The sequence below is a fragment of the Notolabrus celidotus genome, chromosome 3 (genome assembly GCF_009762535.1).
Source record: "Notolabrus celidotus isolate fNotCel1 chromosome 3, fNotCel1.pri, whole genome shotgun sequence".
In the NCBI taxonomy this organism is placed as follows: domain Eukaryota; kingdom Metazoa; phylum Chordata; class Actinopteri; order Labriformes; family Labridae; genus Notolabrus; species Notolabrus celidotus.
This window is the reverse complement of record NC_048274.1, coordinates 14,869,097-14,886,548: the sequence shown is the minus strand read 5'-3', so window position 1 is coordinate 14,886,548 and position 17,452 is coordinate 14,869,097. Positions and strand designations below refer to the sequence as shown.

The 17,452-nt window shown below is 37.4% G+C and overlaps 1 protein-coding gene across 1 annotated transcript; it reads right to left on the bottom strand.

Moving 5' to 3' along the window:
- Positions 1 to 265: 265 nt before the first annotated feature.
- rab27a (RAB27A, member RAS oncogene family) lies at positions 266 to 17,152 on the bottom strand. Its single transcript, XM_034681030.1, has 6 exons — positions 16,891 to 17,152; positions 7,147 to 7,315; positions 5,144 to 5,229; positions 4,958 to 5,061; positions 4,417 to 4,540; positions 266 to 2,431 (listed from the first exon to the last, which is right to left on the bottom strand). Exons 2-6 carry the CDS (start codon positions 7,297 to 7,299, stop codon positions 2,236 to 2,238), a joined length of 663 nt encoding a protein of 220 aa, XP_034536921.1. The 5' UTR covers positions 7,300 to 7,315; positions 16,891 to 17,152; the 3' UTR covers positions 266 to 2,235.
- Between the last annotated feature and the right edge of the window lie 300 nt (positions 17,153 to 17,452).

The window sequence follows — 17,452 nt, the reverse complement described above, 5'->3', positions numbered from 1 at the left end:
AACAGTAAGAGGTTTCCAGCAATATGTAGGCCTATGTTGTTTGTTTCTCAGACTAAATTACATTTAGATGGCATCTTAAAAAATAACCAGAATTCTTAGCTTAAAATGGCATATTGTTTAAACCTCACAGTTGAGGATGGCTCATATGTTTGATTAATGGCACACGTAATGATATTATGGTGCCAGTACACAGGACAACTAAATTTCACACATTCACATATAATGAATACAAATGCTCATGATTGGTAACAAAAAGGACAATGAATACATAAATAAAAATGTTTATTTTTGGACATCGTCAACATATTTTGCATATGAAACTTCGTGGCACAATTGAAAATAGGAAACATTTCGTTTGACTTGCTAATATAATCAGATATTATTTTAGTGATAGCTATTCACATCTGTGGATTGAGACTGTGAATGGAAAAATATTATCATGTGTTTTTATGTAAAACATCACATCTACCATTTATACAGGAAGAATGACAGAAGTAAAATTATGTAGACTTTTGTGTGAACTAAATACAGCTGTGGCAAAAAAAAATAAAAAATCACAATTCTATTCCAGTGTTTTTACAAAGAGTTTAAATACCCTTCTTTGTTTTAATAAAATAAATGGCATTATAAATCAATGTGAGTGGAGAAGTTTGAGAATCTTAATTTCCTGTTTTAAAAACTTGCCAATCAAATTATCTAGGATAATTAGTTTTCAAAATAAAATAAAAAATATTAGTGACTCTCTTAAATTTAACAGCTATTTTCACTACACCAAGCGCTGAATACAGCTTTTCTATCAGACATCTTTATAAGCAGAGGCTGAAATCACCGCAGATTATGACGAAATCTTGTGATAAACTTAATCAGTAGTATATAAGATTTGAAATAAAGAATTTGCTGTTTGAACATTTTTTTATCCTGAAGTTCGATGTATTGTTGCAAAGTAGCAGAGATGGTCATCTTTTCAATCAAGGGACAATATTCCATTATAAAACAGTGAAGCAGTCATACAAAACAATTTAAAGACTGAACACAGATCTTCATCCCCACAGTCTTATGTTCTCTTATTCTCAGACAGTTTGATTATATTTGTGAGTTTGATTGAGATATATCTATTGTTTGTGTTGGTGGCTGGCTGAATCATCTAGGTTTGTTTTTTTCATGTCTGAAACATTCAATTAAATTGTAACTGAGTGAAGTGTGTCAGCTACGCTTCATGCCCCCTAAACTGACATTATAATAAAATAAGAATCTACAGACAGAACAGATCCTGCATGATTTTGTATTTACATTTCTCCCCTTAAAGTATATCTAGAGAATTTGAAAACTATACGTTTTCAAATGTTCATTCATTTGGCAGATTAAATTACTGCTCGTCTTATACTGATGATTTTTATGAAAGGTACTCCTCTGTACATCAGTGGTTTCACTATAATTGGCCAAACCGGTCACTGTTTATACTGAAGTGTAGATATGTTAGTCGCACTGAATTCCTAAATTCTCATTTGAGGGGAAAAAAAGAAAAAGTCCAAAAAGAAATCACATGAGTTATCAACTAGGCGAATGTTAGATGGTTAGTGTGAGCGAAAATACTTTGGCTGTGGCACAGAGGGTCTGTTTGAAATTCAGATGAGCATCAGTAGTACATCACAAGCATCATGTAGGATACTAAAAGTGCATCCCAACAGCAGGTATCAGACTTCATTCCTCTGACTGTAGAAAGAGTAATAATTATAGTGTGATTCTATGCAAACTTTACAGCAGGTAAAAGAATATTCATCATTAAATTTAAAGCACATCTGGCACAGCAGCTGTCTCTGCTGCTACTTAAGAAGATTTGTTTTCCTGAAAATATGATCAGCATAAGCAGCTGATGACTAAAGCTGGACTTTTAATCTACACATAATAAGAAATAAATATCCCACACTCCAGTAAGATGTTTCTTGTTCAGAAGACTGATCCAGTGAACAGAATTGAAATGAAACACCCACATTACAAGGCATCTAACTCTGAATAAAATAATACAGCATCTCAATGTACATTTTATCAGTAATGCACCAGTTTGTGGGTTAATGGAAACAAATAATATCAAGTTACTCCTCTCTTAGATTACAATACATACAGTATATAATATATTTATATATATATACTCCCACTGATAAACTTGGATGAATTCCTATTTTTTTTTCACCACCATGAGCACAGATTTGTGACCAGACTGGCTCATCCATGTTTCTAACATGCACATTTGCTCCTTTCAGGGGCCTCTGTGAGGTCTGGGTTGGTGGGTCCATTAGCTCGGACGGTCCCATCAGGGATCCAAGACTTGTCAACACATCTTTCCATCCTCTTCATGATGAGATCCAGCAGGACGTCCACAGCCTGGTTTACGTTTTGCCCGTTTGCAGCACTTGTCTCGAAGTATGGGATTCTGCACGAAAGAAAATCCTGGTTAGAAATACAGGCAACATAAACAACAATGTACTTTTGTTTTATGAAAAGAAAAGGACCTTTCAGAACAGGGAAGGGTTTTTGTATGTTACCTACATTTTTAACAAGTTACATAAAAGGACACAAAAAAAAAGAAACCAAAATCCTTTTGTTGATACACCCAACCCCTTGCAATTCTTCTACAAAGATAAAACGTATAGGGGAGAATGGGGTTGGTTGGCACACGGGTTGGTTGGCACACTCATTATACCTCGCCACCAGAGGGCACTGTCTCTCAAATTGGGGTAGGGACATTTCCAGAATTAGGATTAGAGCTCACCTACATAGTCTTCTCTGGAGTAAGACAGCTGAACTTGAGGTGAGAGGACTTTTTGTGTTTTTCATGTCAAATTGTAAATATTCAGCTCCTCAGTATTTTTCTTCTAGGCTTTTAAACGATGGGTTTATAAACAAGTGTTACCCTGACAAAGTGTGAGGGGAAAGCTATAGTTTAGATTTTTATTAGCTAGCTAAGTAGTTGTTAGATGGTTGTTAGCCTTGATGCTAGCAAAAAATTCCAGTAGGGGTTGGTTGTCACATTCTCTTTGGGGTTGGTTGTCACATGTAACAACCAACCCCTATGTTGGAAAAATCATGCATGGTGAAATTAGTTGGAGTGCGCAGACCCTACATTTGCCATCATTGTAACTCAGACAGTGACTGCATGTAGCCTAGCTGAGTAGGCCATTATTGTTAGGCCTATTTGTTTTGTTCTTTATGTTGTTATATAGGCTGGCCTAAAGATGTGTTTCCTGTTCATGTTCCTTGCTCATTTTATGTTAAACTGCATTAAGTTATGTAGGCCTATCACTTGTCAGTGCAATTAAACATTCAAATTTAGTTCTGCCTTCTTGCCTTTTTAAAAATATTTTTCCCATTGAAATACCATTGTGACAACCAACCCCATAGTGTGTGACAACAATCCCCATGATGGGGTTGGTTGTCACTATGTGTCAGAGTGTCTTTGATAGTTAATTGCCTCTTTGTTACAATGAGTTAGAAAATAAGAGGGATACACATTTCAAGCCAATACCTTAAGCTTCAATTTAATGTAGGAATGACTATTGAAAGATGTTTTGATGATGAGCAATCATCAAAACAGTAAAGTGTGACAACCAACCCCGTTCTCCCCTATATCATATAACGTATATATGATTCAAGGTTTTAAGAACTAAGTTATTATCCTGAAACAGCTAACTACGGAAATTTCCAGAGGACCATTTGATTCTTTTGTGTCAATATTCAGCAGTGAATACATACAAGTGTGTTGCTTTAGTGTGTATTTATAGTAACAGTAACAGCTGCATGTGACCTGTTCAAGATAAACTCTGAGCCCATGTTCAAAGTAACTTCACAGGGTATCAGTCACTGCAGTAGTGTTGCGTCTCTTTCAGTTTTTCATGCATGTTTTTACATCATTGAATTATCAAATAGTTATATTATTCATTAGCATACATTTATTTTCATTAAGCAAACAATAAAATAGAATCAGCCTCAACAAAAAAATATAATCTAACAGATATCTAGGTTCTAACATTTGAGAGCAAGTTCATTTTTATTTTATATATTCAATAAGTATTTTATTTTTGGAATGGTACAAAGATAAATACATCAAATAAAGAGGTCTATAGATACGGTGCACCTGACTCTTCTTGTGTAATGCTGTATTTAAGTTGAGGTGTATTCTTCTTTTGGAGTCAAATAAAACATCTCACATCCTTTAACATCTGTGTTTTTAGTACAGGCGTATCCACTAGGGTGAGAGCAGGATATTTTAAACATGTGTACAAATATTTGCTCTTCGAGGAGGATGAATTTAGTGTGACATTCTGCTGCACAGACTTTGTCACACAGTGCAGCCCCAGCCTTCTTGACAAACAACTGAGGGAGAGGTTCATGTACAGACGGATCAAAGCTAAGACGTACCCATACTTCTCTGCCAGCTCACGCGCGTTCTCTTCACTCACTGCTCTCTGATCCGTCAGGTCACATTTGTTTCCACACAGAACGACGTCCGGGCTTTCGCAGTAGGCATGAATCTGTAACTGACCTGAAAGAGACATTCAGACATACTGTGATGTCCTGTTTAAACGTGTAATGATTTTACTTTTGATGAAGATATCAAGGCACTGATAATATACAACAATAACCTAAAACTCAAGTTTGAGCACAACAAGTTAAGCGTTAGTTCAGGTTTGCTGAGAAAGGCTTATCTGTAACTGGAAAATCAAACGTTTAATCACATAATATTTTTGTGCAACAACAGCCTATTGTGAATTCTCCTAGAGCCAGACACAGAGGGTGTTTCGTCATTATTCATTACAAGTATTTAAGATTCTATGAAATCAAATGTCCTGCGTTTATATTTGACCTAATTTAAGTAACTCAGGTCTGTTTTTTTAAGACATTTTCAGGTTAATAACTCAACATAAACATTTATGGAGGTAGAGTGTATCAGGAAACATACTCATCCAGTTTCTGACGTTGAGGAAACTTTGTTCATTCGTGAGGTCGAACAGCAAGAGGAAACCCATTGCATCTCTAAAAAACGCAGTCGTCAAACTCCGAAACCTGGCAGGAGAGTTGTAATTAAAGGACGGAATCATCTGAAAACAACTAAAGAAAAGACATGGTCTGAGAGGGTTTCATGTACCTCTCCTGTCCTGCAGTGTCCCACAGTTGCATGTGAATCTTCTGTCCTTTACCTGAAGATCCATCTGGACCTGTTGATTTGTATATCTAAGAGACAAGAGAGACAAAGAGCCCAAACATCACAAACGCCCTCTGCTCACACATTTTTAATCTGGTATAATCAGCTATAAAAACTGAGCTAAAACATACTCTGTGAATCACGAGAGGGTTTATATCAGTGTGAGTGCACACCTGTAGCATCCATGCAGCTATTCCTCCTTTAAAAAATGATCTAAATAGGTTTGATGAATCTTTATTATCCATCAGTAAGGAGAATAAAAGGCCTGACCACAAACTACTACGTGCTCTGTTTAATTAGATCAAACTAATGGTGGTGCTTGCAGTTTTGTTCAGCTGCAAGTGGTTGCCGGTATGCAGCTGTTAAGGTGGTGTGGTGAGGAGAAACAGGGCTATATGTCACATAAATAAATAAGTAAGTGAGTAAGTCAGTCAGTTAACCCTACTGTCATGTTCGTTTCTCAGGAACAGCAATAAAGTTCCTGGGTTAATTTAACGCGGGGCATATTTAATAATTCAAAAGTGTCAGAACCCAAAAAATCCCAATAAACATTTTTTTAATCTCATTATTAACTCCATTACTAACCACTCAAATCCATATTTAGTGCAATGGTGTTCTTTAATTCTCACAGATCATGGTTCAATGAGTATAACTCACTTGTTTTTCATGAAAATTCATGTTAAAAGGGTGTGTGTGTGTGTGTGTGTGTGTGTGTGTGTGTGTGTGTGTGTGTGTGTGTGTGTGTGTGTGTGTGTGTGTGTGTGTGTGTGTGTGTGTGTGTGTGTGTATGAGTGGGGTGAAATATGTCACACAGTTGCAAAGAAACAACTAGTATTTGACACTTCTGACCCCTTTTAGCCTCCACTTTGACTGCCGGGTCAAATTGACCCACAAACAGTATATCTATAAACATGCAGGGGGGGGTTGCAAATATGTGAAATCAACCATTTTCATTTTATATGTTGGTTTCACCTATTAAGCCATACCGAAAAAATACTTTTAACAATTTTTGGGGGATTTTTGAACTTTAAAAAGGGTCAATTTGACCTGCAACATAACAGGAGGGTTAAAGGCGTATTTGGCTTCATATAAGTTAACCACATTTTGAGTTGTGCCGTGGAACAGCCAGTGAGATCAAATGTGCGATATGATTTGACAGGCTGTGTTGTTAAAGCAGAGCATGTGCTAGAAACGTCATTTCATTAACCAGGAAAAATCAAGACTGTCTGGTGTTTCATTATTTACACTTAATGGATTCAAACACAGGCAGCACAGCTCTGGGTTGCTTCAGGACATATTAACTTATAATATAATAACTTGCTCTATCAATGATAACGAGTAGAGATATCTGCTCTGTAATTCAATATTTCACAGTGGTTATAAGTTTTCAGTTAGCTAAGTCTCCCCTGACATATTCTTAATTTCCTGCATCTCATCTTCTAACCAAACAGGAGAAGAAGCCTCCAATAAAAAGTAAATGATGGCCTTTCAGTCTTTGAAATTGTAATGGTTTATCCAGCATAGCTCCAATAAAACGGTCATTCAGGCTGTATTCTTGGAGTCAGACGTCAGAAGCAATAGATTGATTATTGAGTAAATATGACGATTGCTCAGCTGTTTGCCAAGTTGTTTCCATGTAGTGTGTATTCTTAAGGAGGGTGCTGCCTGCTGCTCTCCAACATTAGTCATTACTCGGACTCCTGTTGCAACATTCATCACTAGTCTTTTGTTACAGGACTTAATGGTGTGGGAATGTGTTTAAGCCCCTGATTAGGAAGCCGTAAATCCTTGTAGCTCACACATGGACATAAGGAAATGTTACCTTAGAAGTGCAGAGTAAAAGAGTGTGTGCTTCTGCTGACGTACGTTTGAAAGGAAATCCCAACATAACCTAAGATGACTTATAAAAAAAAACTCTTTCAACTTTTCAAACAGACTGAACTTACCACTCTTTTTTCTCTGAAGTCTATTCCAACTGTAGTGATGAACTTGGAGTTAAACTTGGAATCTGTGTATTGGTAGAGGAAGCTAGTTTTTCCCACACCAGAGTCTCCGAGGGCTAGGAATTTGATGAGGTAATCATAGTCCCCATCAGACATAGTGAGTGCTTAGTTTCTGAAACACACAAAGAAAACATCTATGAAGAAACACAATTAAACTATTTGGCAGAGAAGTAAATCTTATTAAAATATTCTGTGTTTTATACGCCAAAGTATGTAATGAAGACAGTCAGCCAACCACTAAGACGTGAAGGAATCCAAACCATGTAAAAGCCTCTTGTTTTAAAATGATAAACACTGCTTTATCATGTTTTTGATCAAATTTCCATCAAAATTCAATCAAACTCAATACATCATTTCTAAAGCTAAAATCAGACATGAAGACATGGCGTTATCCTCTGTCACGTTGCTTCAATGAGGTCCAAACATATTAAGACATAATGAGCCACACTGTTGCACCGAGTCGCACATAATGAGCATGAACACTGCAGTTTCACTGAAGTCATCTCCACATACACTTTAGTTACTGAACATATTCTCATGCACACCAACTGTGTATTCATCTGCCTCTGAAAATAGTTCCATCAAATAAACTATTTACTCCTCTTTTAGTAACATTTGCTGAAAACTAAAGTCATAAGCTGTTTTAGGAAATAACTGTGGGTTTGTATGAAGAAAAACTCAGTATTTGTTTACAGTTTTTAGAGCTCTATGTATTCAGTAGAAACCAAACAGGGTCAGCTGCCTTTTTGCAAAATGATTTTGCAGCAACAAATTGTGTCTCTTTGCCATCAGTGGCAAACACTTTTTTAACACATATAAGATAAGAATAGTAACTCAAATAAAGTAAACCTATAAGTTGATACACTTTGATGTCTTTCTTTAAACAGTTCTGTCAATAAATTGTACTTCATTAGTCTTATACAACTTGAAGAGCTTTTACACTACATGTCACATTTACTCATTCATGACAACATCATACCCTGATACAATAAGTCCATCAGTTCTCACTAATCCTATGCATCCTCACATGCTACTAGCAATGCCAGAGGCAACAACTCTGGGTTCAATGTCCTTCACACAGACACTTTTTAATGTAGACATCAAACCATCAACCCTTCAACTGAAAGACGACAGATTGTACCACTGAGCTACAGCTGCCCTTTAGTGGTTAGAGTTACACAGATGAATGTGTATCAATGAGGAGCACAGCCACAGAAACATTTCAGTATTTAGGGTGGAGTCAGCTGATAACCCTGAAAATGAAAGTTCTCTAACGTGTAAGTTAACACAAACTACAGAGAGTTATGTTTGGTTACTTTATTAAAGTTTAAAATGTTTCTTTAAATTACATTTTCATTATCGGCCTGACGTATATATAAAACTATATGTATGTATAACTGCAAAGTATCTTGATGACTGAAATTGTGGGAAAAAATGGCAATCATATCTTAAGTTTGGGAAAATTGATGCCAGGCTTCCAGCGTTGCAACCACATTTAAAAAAAGTTAGTATTGATGAGCTTTGCCAATGAGCCAGAGGCAGCAAAGGCAAGAGAAGATTTAAGTATTGAAAGACAAAGACTCTTTCAGGATAAGTGGGGATGAAGTGAAATCTACTGCTGTGGTTTATACACTTTAATGAAGTCTTCAGCAGGGCTGCGTCCATCTCACACTCTCACAGGTGTTTCCCATTACTCCAGCACATTAAACCTCCACTAATGTTGAAACAAGGTGGAGCTAAGATTGACATGATGTAATGTTTTAAAAGTCTATGGAGCAACTTGATGGATAGCAGGCTGATCAGTCCAACCCTAACAGGTACAACAGATCCAACTGGAGAGGGAGGGAGATGTCATTCAAGAACAGCCTGTGCAGTAAGTACACACGCTCGCTGAAATGAGGTCTGATCAGGACAAACTAGTAAAAAAAACAAATGGACTATGGCTGCAAGGGGGCTTTAAGTTCTTTATTCTCAAATTCCCAGATTTAATCAGGTAAACCAGCTTATATTCAACTGAATAAACAACAGGAATTTGGTCCTGAGTTCCTCGGCAGAGTGACGGCGATGTGTCTGGCTCCCTCATTGTGCTCCAACACCTCACTCAACCAACACTATGTTTTATGGCATTTAGTCTGCTGTGCTGTCTGTTGCCGTTCCAGTTTGACTGGTTGATTCAACAGCACACAATGAACATTTAATTAAAGTATTAACTATCAACTTTACATGAGTTCCATCTTCACTCTGATGCAGGTCAACTGAGAACATCCAGTCTCATTGTTTACAGCAGAGTTACATGAACAACACAATAATCCGACATACATGCCAACAATTAGATGTATTCTGCTACAATAGAGCCCATAAGTATACAAATAAAAGATATACTGTACATTAACAATGAGACATTTATGGTTGCAATTAAACTGACAAATAGACACTGATGTTTTTTTTTAAACTCATATCAAACAGTTGATCCATAATCTGGAATCAACCCCCATAAACTCACCAATAACATATAAGCTCACACTAATGATTTCATAATCCTCATGAACAATGTTGATATTTACCCCATACATTCAATTTTACAAACTGAAAGAAACCGGCTAAGGTAAAGCTCGCCTGGCAAAGATATTTGAAACTGTTTCTTCTTTGTGTGATCGATGTCAACATGCATCAGCACATTACACTCACATGTTCTGGAGCTGTCCCTCTCTAAATGCGTTCTGGTCTGAGGTATTTGGAACGTTGACTATTGTAACTGGAGTAAGACTGGTCCCTAATGCTTGTACTGTTTTGTTTGGTGTGTCTCGTCCTCTGTCTGTTCTTTCTCCAGCCAAGAAGGACATGTTAGCTTTTATGACTTTGCTGGCCAGAAGGCTGATATTGTTGAATTGGAAGTCCTCTGCCCCACCTACCAATTCGAGCTGGATTAAGAGTGTACTTTATTTTCTTAAACTTGAAAAGATTAGGCTGACCCTGAGTGGCAAGGCTCACATCTTTAAAAAAATCTGGGACCCTTTCTTATCTCATGTTGAGAGCTCAGCTTGCTGTGTGTCTTTAGACTGAGCATCACCATGGTGTGTCTTACTATGTTTAGATTATTGCTTTCATCTGTTTATCTTTATTATACTTGCTTTTTATCTTGTGTTTTCCATTTTTGGAATTCTATATAGTTAATCTGGAGGGAGTATGTGTCGGGATGGGGGGTTATCTGTTGTTTTGTATTTCGTATGTCTTCTGTGTGTTTCTTTGTTCCAAAAAAAAGGAAAATGTACCAATTTCTAATTTTGGATGTGACTTTTTTTCTATGTGAAAATCAATAAACAAAGTTTAAAAAAAAACAAGAAACAGGCTGAGGTGCACCGCCTATTTAGGCTACATGCAGTCAAACCTCCAGAGGGAAGATTCAACATCTTTGACACTTTTTAGATATTATGCAAGACCTTAGAGGCGGACTTGTTCAGTTCATGGCACTGTGGGCTAATGTGTGTAACGTAACAAGTGTTTCATCCTGCTGACACAGTGACAGGAAATGACAGAAGGCATTTTAAAGCCCTTAACCAACAACAGTCAAGGTTCTGTTTACTCACTCTTGAAAGAAAGTAGTCGTATCGTCTCTCCACACATTAGTAGCTTTTGGATTTTTTGAGTAAAGGATGATTTTAATTAAGGAACATAGTTTAAGTATCTAATTTGTACTGCATTTACACAATGAGCATGAAAAGCAAGCATGACATCCACTGAATGAACATTTCCTCTCGACATGGTTGACTTATTCCGGTCAAAACAATAAAAAAGATACATCATATGACCAGCGCATAGAAAAGTATTCAGACAAGTCTTACATTCTTTCCCTGTTACCCGCACTGAACCTTTCATCTGGAGCTGTAAGCAGCTTAAGGTCTCGTGAAAAATCAAGATGCATGAAAAATACACTGTGATGGAAACGGCTACAACATGCACTGATTTGGCCATAAACGTTAAGCAACGACCACTGAGCCCACAAAAGCATGAACTCCACATTCCTGCTGGTCGGCCTGTTTTGACCCAGGTGGATTAAAAAGTTATGAATCTGTTATTTTTATGACTTTAAAAACACAGGCCTTTTTTCTCAAAGCGTGGGTTTGATCAGTTACCAACAGCTATCTCACAAAGCTTTCATCTCCCTCCTAAAATCATTATAATAAAACTATTATTCTTTTAGACAGCCAACCTTTGTTACAGTGAGATTTTTGAAGTGTTGTTGGACATGAATACCAAAAGGAAGATAAACAATGCACAGCATGATATGGGTTTAAAGCAGAATGTACATGGCACCTAAAAAAGTCTGATCCAATTAATTCCTGTTGTAGAATATTTTCTCAACCTTACACGTTCTTTGATCCTACTTACTGCACCGTGTTACGCCCTAGATGAGCTGTCTGGGTCAGAAAGTGCTGTGAAAGCTTAGCTGAACTCTAATTTCCTCTTCTTAAGATTTGAAGATGTGATATGCTTCTTGTTTTTTGTGTCCTGTCGGCCGTGTTGTATCCTTTTTCTGTTGAGTGATATTGGCCGTAGACCACTACCACCAGAATATAAACATCAGCACGACATTGCCTGTGCAATTCAGTGACTGCTACATTTTTGCAAGAAACACACTTCTAAAGGTAAAACCTAGCTGAAGAGCGATGCTGTACCCAACCACCGAAAAAATAAAGAGTTAAATAAGTAATCGAAAAACCACAGAAGCAACACTACAATCTTGCACTTCCATATCCTTGGTGTGCATGTTGTTTAAACATGCACACACTGCTATTCTGACACTGCTTCTAGATGTATCGACAACCAAAAGAACCATACATGGTGCAAAGTGGGTCACATCAGTCATTACAGCTAAATTCAGAAACTTCCTGCCATCTTTTATGACTCCAGTTTCTCCATGAATTTCTTCAAAACGTTCACTGAAACATAGAAAATCAGCTATCAAGTACACCTGGCTTTAACTAATGAAGACTTGCACATCTGGATTGCAACCCACTCTACCTTCATGATGGTTATAAAGTTTAGTCTTTGATTAAAGTACAATAAGAGATGTTAATTCACACATTTGGTCATTTTGGAGGTGTTTTCATTTTGATGATTATGGCTCAAGACAATCTGAAATCCAGTACCTCAAATTATTAAAGAGTTTTTGCGTTGGGTGTTTCTCATCTTCCTCTTGACTATACCCCACAGATTCTCTATGGGGTTCAGGTCAGGCGGGTCGGCTAGTAATTCAAGCACAGTGATGTGGTCAGTAAACAATTTGGTAAGAGTTTTGGCGCTGTGGGCAGGTGCTAAGTCCTGCTGAAAATGAAAATCAGCATCTTCATAAAGCTTGTCAGGAGCTTGAAGTCCTCTAAAATCTCCTGTTGGGAAGCTGCGTTGACTTTGGACTTGATAAAAACACAGAGAACCAACACTAGCAGATGATATGGATCCCCAACTCATCACAGACAACAGAAACTTCAAACTGGACTTCAAACACAGCTTGGGTTCTGTCTCTCCACTCTCCCTCCAGACTCTAGAACTCTAGAATGTTAATCTGAAAAGAGGACTTTTGACCACTGAGCAACAGTCCAGTTCTTTTCTCCTCAGCCAAGGTAAGACACTTCTGATGTTGTCTCTGGTTCAGGAGTGGCTTGATATTCATAATGCCACAGTTGTACTTCCATCCCTGAAGACGTGTGTGGTAGCTCTTGAAGCACTGACACTAGTATCAGTCCACTCCTTGTGAGGCTCTTTTGAGGTTCTTTTATTGACTTTTCTTGACAGTCCTCTCAAGGCTGCTGTCATCCCTGCTTCTTCTGTCATTCCTGCTTCTTCCTACCACACTTTTCCCCTCCAGTCAACTTTCCATTAATCTGTTTCAATACAGCACTCTGCAAATGGTCAGCCTTTCCAGCAATGGCTTTTCTGTGGCTTGGAGGGTGTTGATGATCTTTTGCTGGACAACTATTAAGTCAGCAGTCTTTCACATGACTCGAAATTTCTTCAGATTTCAAATGAAATATTCTTATATTTAGAGATACATACTTCAAGATTTTTTGAGCTGTAGGTCATAAATATCAAATTAAAATACTTTAGTTTTCATGTAACAAGTATATAGAGAAAAAACATGTCACTTTCTTAAACAATACTTGAATTTGTTAAGATGCTACTCTGACAACTTACAGAAACCAGCACATATTTCATGACATAAGTCTTGTCCCTTCTCCTTAAGTTCTATATTTGAATATCTGTTCATAAATTTGATTTCACTTCCTGTACCTAATAAACTGGGATTAGCTTTTCCCAAGTGGCATTTTTACAGAAGGCATTTTGATGTAATATTTCAGGGCAAGCACAGGTGTAATTAATAAGAGGCATTACAACTACACAACATGTGTTTTTCTACCAGCACTTCTTACATATCAGTATACTGAATCAGTTAATGTTTTCTTTGTCTGTGAGAAGAGTTCACAGAAATGACACAGCAAAACCACTGCTGGAAATACGTCAGCAGAATTCTGCATACTATTATCAGGCTAATCAGAAAGCATCCTCTCAGGTCCCATAATAATCAACAAGTACAGTTTCATTTTTAACAAGTCAGGGTTGAGTTAAAGACAACAAGGTAAGAGAAAAACCTTCATTATGCTCAATAAACAAACAAAAAATTAATTAATGATCATGCTCATCATACTAAGCTATAACTGTGGTAAAGATGCAAGCTCTGCTGGCAGCTCATGATCTTCTGAACTATTTCACAAACTGACCTCTCCCAGGTTGTCTCTTAATATAGAGAGACCTTTCTTGATCTCACTTTTAGGCCTTAGAAATCCTGGATGTTAAACTAAATTAGGTTAGGAAAAATCAACACTTAGCAGTTTCACATTACCCACAAACCTTTACACGGACAACAAACCTGTTACACTAAAGATTTAGGAGGCATATTACAAAAGCAGCAGCTCTCCAGTGTAAAGGTGAAAAAGCTGTCTACATTGACACATTTTGAAGGAGATCAATTGTGGAATAAATGTCTTCTGGTTATTAATGAACAAAAAAGCAGCTCTTTTCGTGTGTCAAGGCTGCAAAGTTAGAGCAGCACCACTGTCATTTCACATAGTTCGTAACCCAAAAGAATAACAGGCTATTTATTTAAGCTTGGATGTATAGCTATTCCCTGAACTGAAGTCTTGCTGCATTGCCAAGGGAGAAAATAACTTCCCAAAATGTGAGTGCAGAGGATCGTATTGACAAAGATTCATGAGGCTGACTAGGACACTCAGCTGTATTTGTTCAAGTCACAGCAGTAAAAGTGGGAGATATGCAGATGGATGAGGGTGATGGTACTTATGCTTAGTGCATCCTGGTACATGTAGGCACTGCTGACTTTACTTTGTTAGCAATAAAACTCAGCTTTGTCTGCCAATATGGCAAACATTCAACAATGGCTGATTTATAGACTATATTTACCATCCAAAGGGACTCGATGTCAACTTGAAACATGGCCAAGATCACCTTTCATCAGCAGCAGAAAACTAGTTTATACTGCTGCCCAACAGCTGCAAATACCTTGTAACCATCAAACAGGAGATTAAACAAATCTATGTATTGTATCAGACAATATTGGCACATTAAGTGAGTGAGAAAATATCAAAACTCTGAATACAATCATTTCAGGGTTTTTTAAAGTAGTACCAACTGTGATATTATGACACAGACAGCTAGCTGGCTGTTTTTAAATTGCACAATCATACTGGGAGAGGAACTGAATTAAGTGTGGGTCCTTTACGTTTCTACAGATCTCTTTACTAAGATGATTATTCTGCCAGTTACCAATTTGTGTATACAATCAGTGCAATCACTATCACCAGTCGGCTCAACACGAGGAACTGTTTTCCCAACTGGAATTAAATCGCTTGCTAATTTGTTGTGACCCCTAAATGCAACATGCTAAAAACTCAATAATCGTCAACATCTTTATTATTTCACTACATAAACGTATACATTGCATTTTACTGGAAAAACTTTGCGCTAAATATGTTTATGTTTATTTATTAGAACAATTAAAAGAAAATACATACAAAAAAAATAGCAAAGATAAATAATATAATGCGCAAGAAGAGGCAGAAAACTCAGAGAGCTTATTTGAAGCCTCCACCCAAATAGTGATCTAATATCAAAAATTAATTAAAAAATACTAAATTGAAAAATACAAACGAATGTGCAAAAAGAGGAAGAAACAAGTCTCTGCCATGTAATTTTACCATAATGGGAAGTGAATGTATTCCAATAAAAAACTAAATAAAGGTACGATGGTCTTCTTTTAAGATTGTTTGAAATCTGTATCTTCATTGGTTGATATGAGAGGAAGAAATAGCTTGATGTAGGTATTGTTTTAAAGAACATTGTGCACCTCTATCAGTTAAACTAATGACACAATGCAGACCAACTTTCCATTTAGACACAATGCTGCTGCACATTTTGACAGCCACTGTGAGCATTAAAGGGGATGTTTAGGTGTATGAAATATTTCACATGAAATGAAAATCCTATAAATTATTTTCAATTGCATTTCTGTTTCAAACAAATTTTGTAGCTTAAAATTTTGTTTTATGTTTCTTTTGTGTTACATCTGCATTTTTAAAATGACTTTAGCCATCAGTACTTTATCAGACAAATGTGATCTCAGAGGATTTTCTGTCTGAGGAATGCTTAAATAAAGTAGTGTCCTCACAAGCTCTGAGCTGTTCCTTAAGATGTGTTGGCATTTCCTCCTAAAGTGGGAGTAGCTGTGTTTGCCAGGCAAAGACTACCACCCATGCAGACTAGCAAACACAAAGCAGCTTTAATCATTTGTCAAGGAGAAGTGGAGGACCCACCCTGGGCAGCAGTCCAACACAGAGGCCAGTAGCTCCTCGGGAAAGTCCGGATATTCACATGCCATACACTTTAAAGGGCGCAGAACAACTGGGATAGGATAATGAGCACATCATTACATCACTCCGAATAAAATCCTACGATTAGAAAAGGGCATCATGCATCCTTGAAACTCCTGGCAGTCAATGATGTCAACTATCTAGTCATTAAAATGCCGTGAGAGCATTTAAGGACATATTAAGACTAAATGCATGCAAATAAACAAGCAAATCGATTAACAGACATAAATAAAAAATGGTAATGTCAGCTGGTCCTCATGTGAATGTCATTAGTGATCAAATGGTCTTTTAAACGTAGAAAAACTCCCACTTTTACTTGATACGGATCCTGCCAAGTACACTCAGATGCCAACTTCCAGCGTCTACTGTCAGACATATTGCAGCACACATATGGGTCCAAACATGCCTGAGTGCTGTGATTAATATTTATAACTGGAAGTCCTGCTTTGGGAATAAGATGTCCCTACTCGGTTTAACAGTGTGGCGTTAGTTTGTCACAGTTAAAGAGCAAGTTTAGAAACATGTGAGAAGAGTATTCAAAGCAGGTGTGGATATTTTCCTCACAGTCTTTAGTTGGTTGGCTTTGATACACAGTTTGAAGCAGTCAGTCCTAAAACAGAGCAATTAACTGAGCGGATGATACGTTAGAAGAAAAGTTATCAACCTGTCGCCTTCTCCTAACAGATGCTACACACTCACTTCTTCGACTGACATTTCCTGGAAACACATTTAACTGACTACTCACCGACTCCGGGGCGTAAAGCTGCTGCGCGCTGCGTCCTGGTGTTTAAAAAAGTTACTTGGTGGTAATCAGTGAGGTCCTTTCCGAAAGGTCAATGATTAAATGCCTTACTTTCTTCGTCGCCTCTGAGCCATTAGTTGACATGAGAACAGCTTCTGTAACACTGACTGTGCACCACCTTACTCTCTGTGTGGGTGTTGAGCTGTGAGGAAACAGCTCCTCCCCACGGAGCACGCTGCGATGAGGGTTACTGAGTGTTGGCCAACAGGAGGGGAAACTACTGTACAGCCAGACAAACGAGCATTAGAACAAGTAATGTAAAAGCTGTTCAACTTGCTTTACTCAGATGCTTCTACTTTAAAATACTGAACACATAAATGCTTCATTAGATTTCCATTACAATTATTTGTTTATCATTTCCCAGACCAGGGATAAAAGGTAGCCTAACTCAAGTTTAGCAAACACTCAGTAGACCCTTTCATAATAGCAGTGATGGACAGTAACAAAGTAAATTTACTTGAGTACTGTACTTAAGTACATGTTTTGAGTATCTGTACTTTACTTG

Excerpts from the sequence above, each read along its gene's own strand:
- rab27a (XM_034681030.1), bottom strand. The coding sequence starts at position 7,299 with ATGTCTGATGGGGACTATGATTACCTCATCAAATTCCTAGCCCTCGGA. Across the intron at positions 5,230-7,146 it reads ACTTCAGAGAAAAAAGAGTG|ATATACAAATCAACAGGTCC; the intron begins GTAAGTTCAGTC and ends CTTGTCTCTTAG. Across the intron at positions 5,062-5,143 it reads GACACTGCAGGACAGGAGAG|GTTTCGGAGTTTGACGACTG; the intron begins GTACATGAAACC and ends CTCTCCTGCCAG.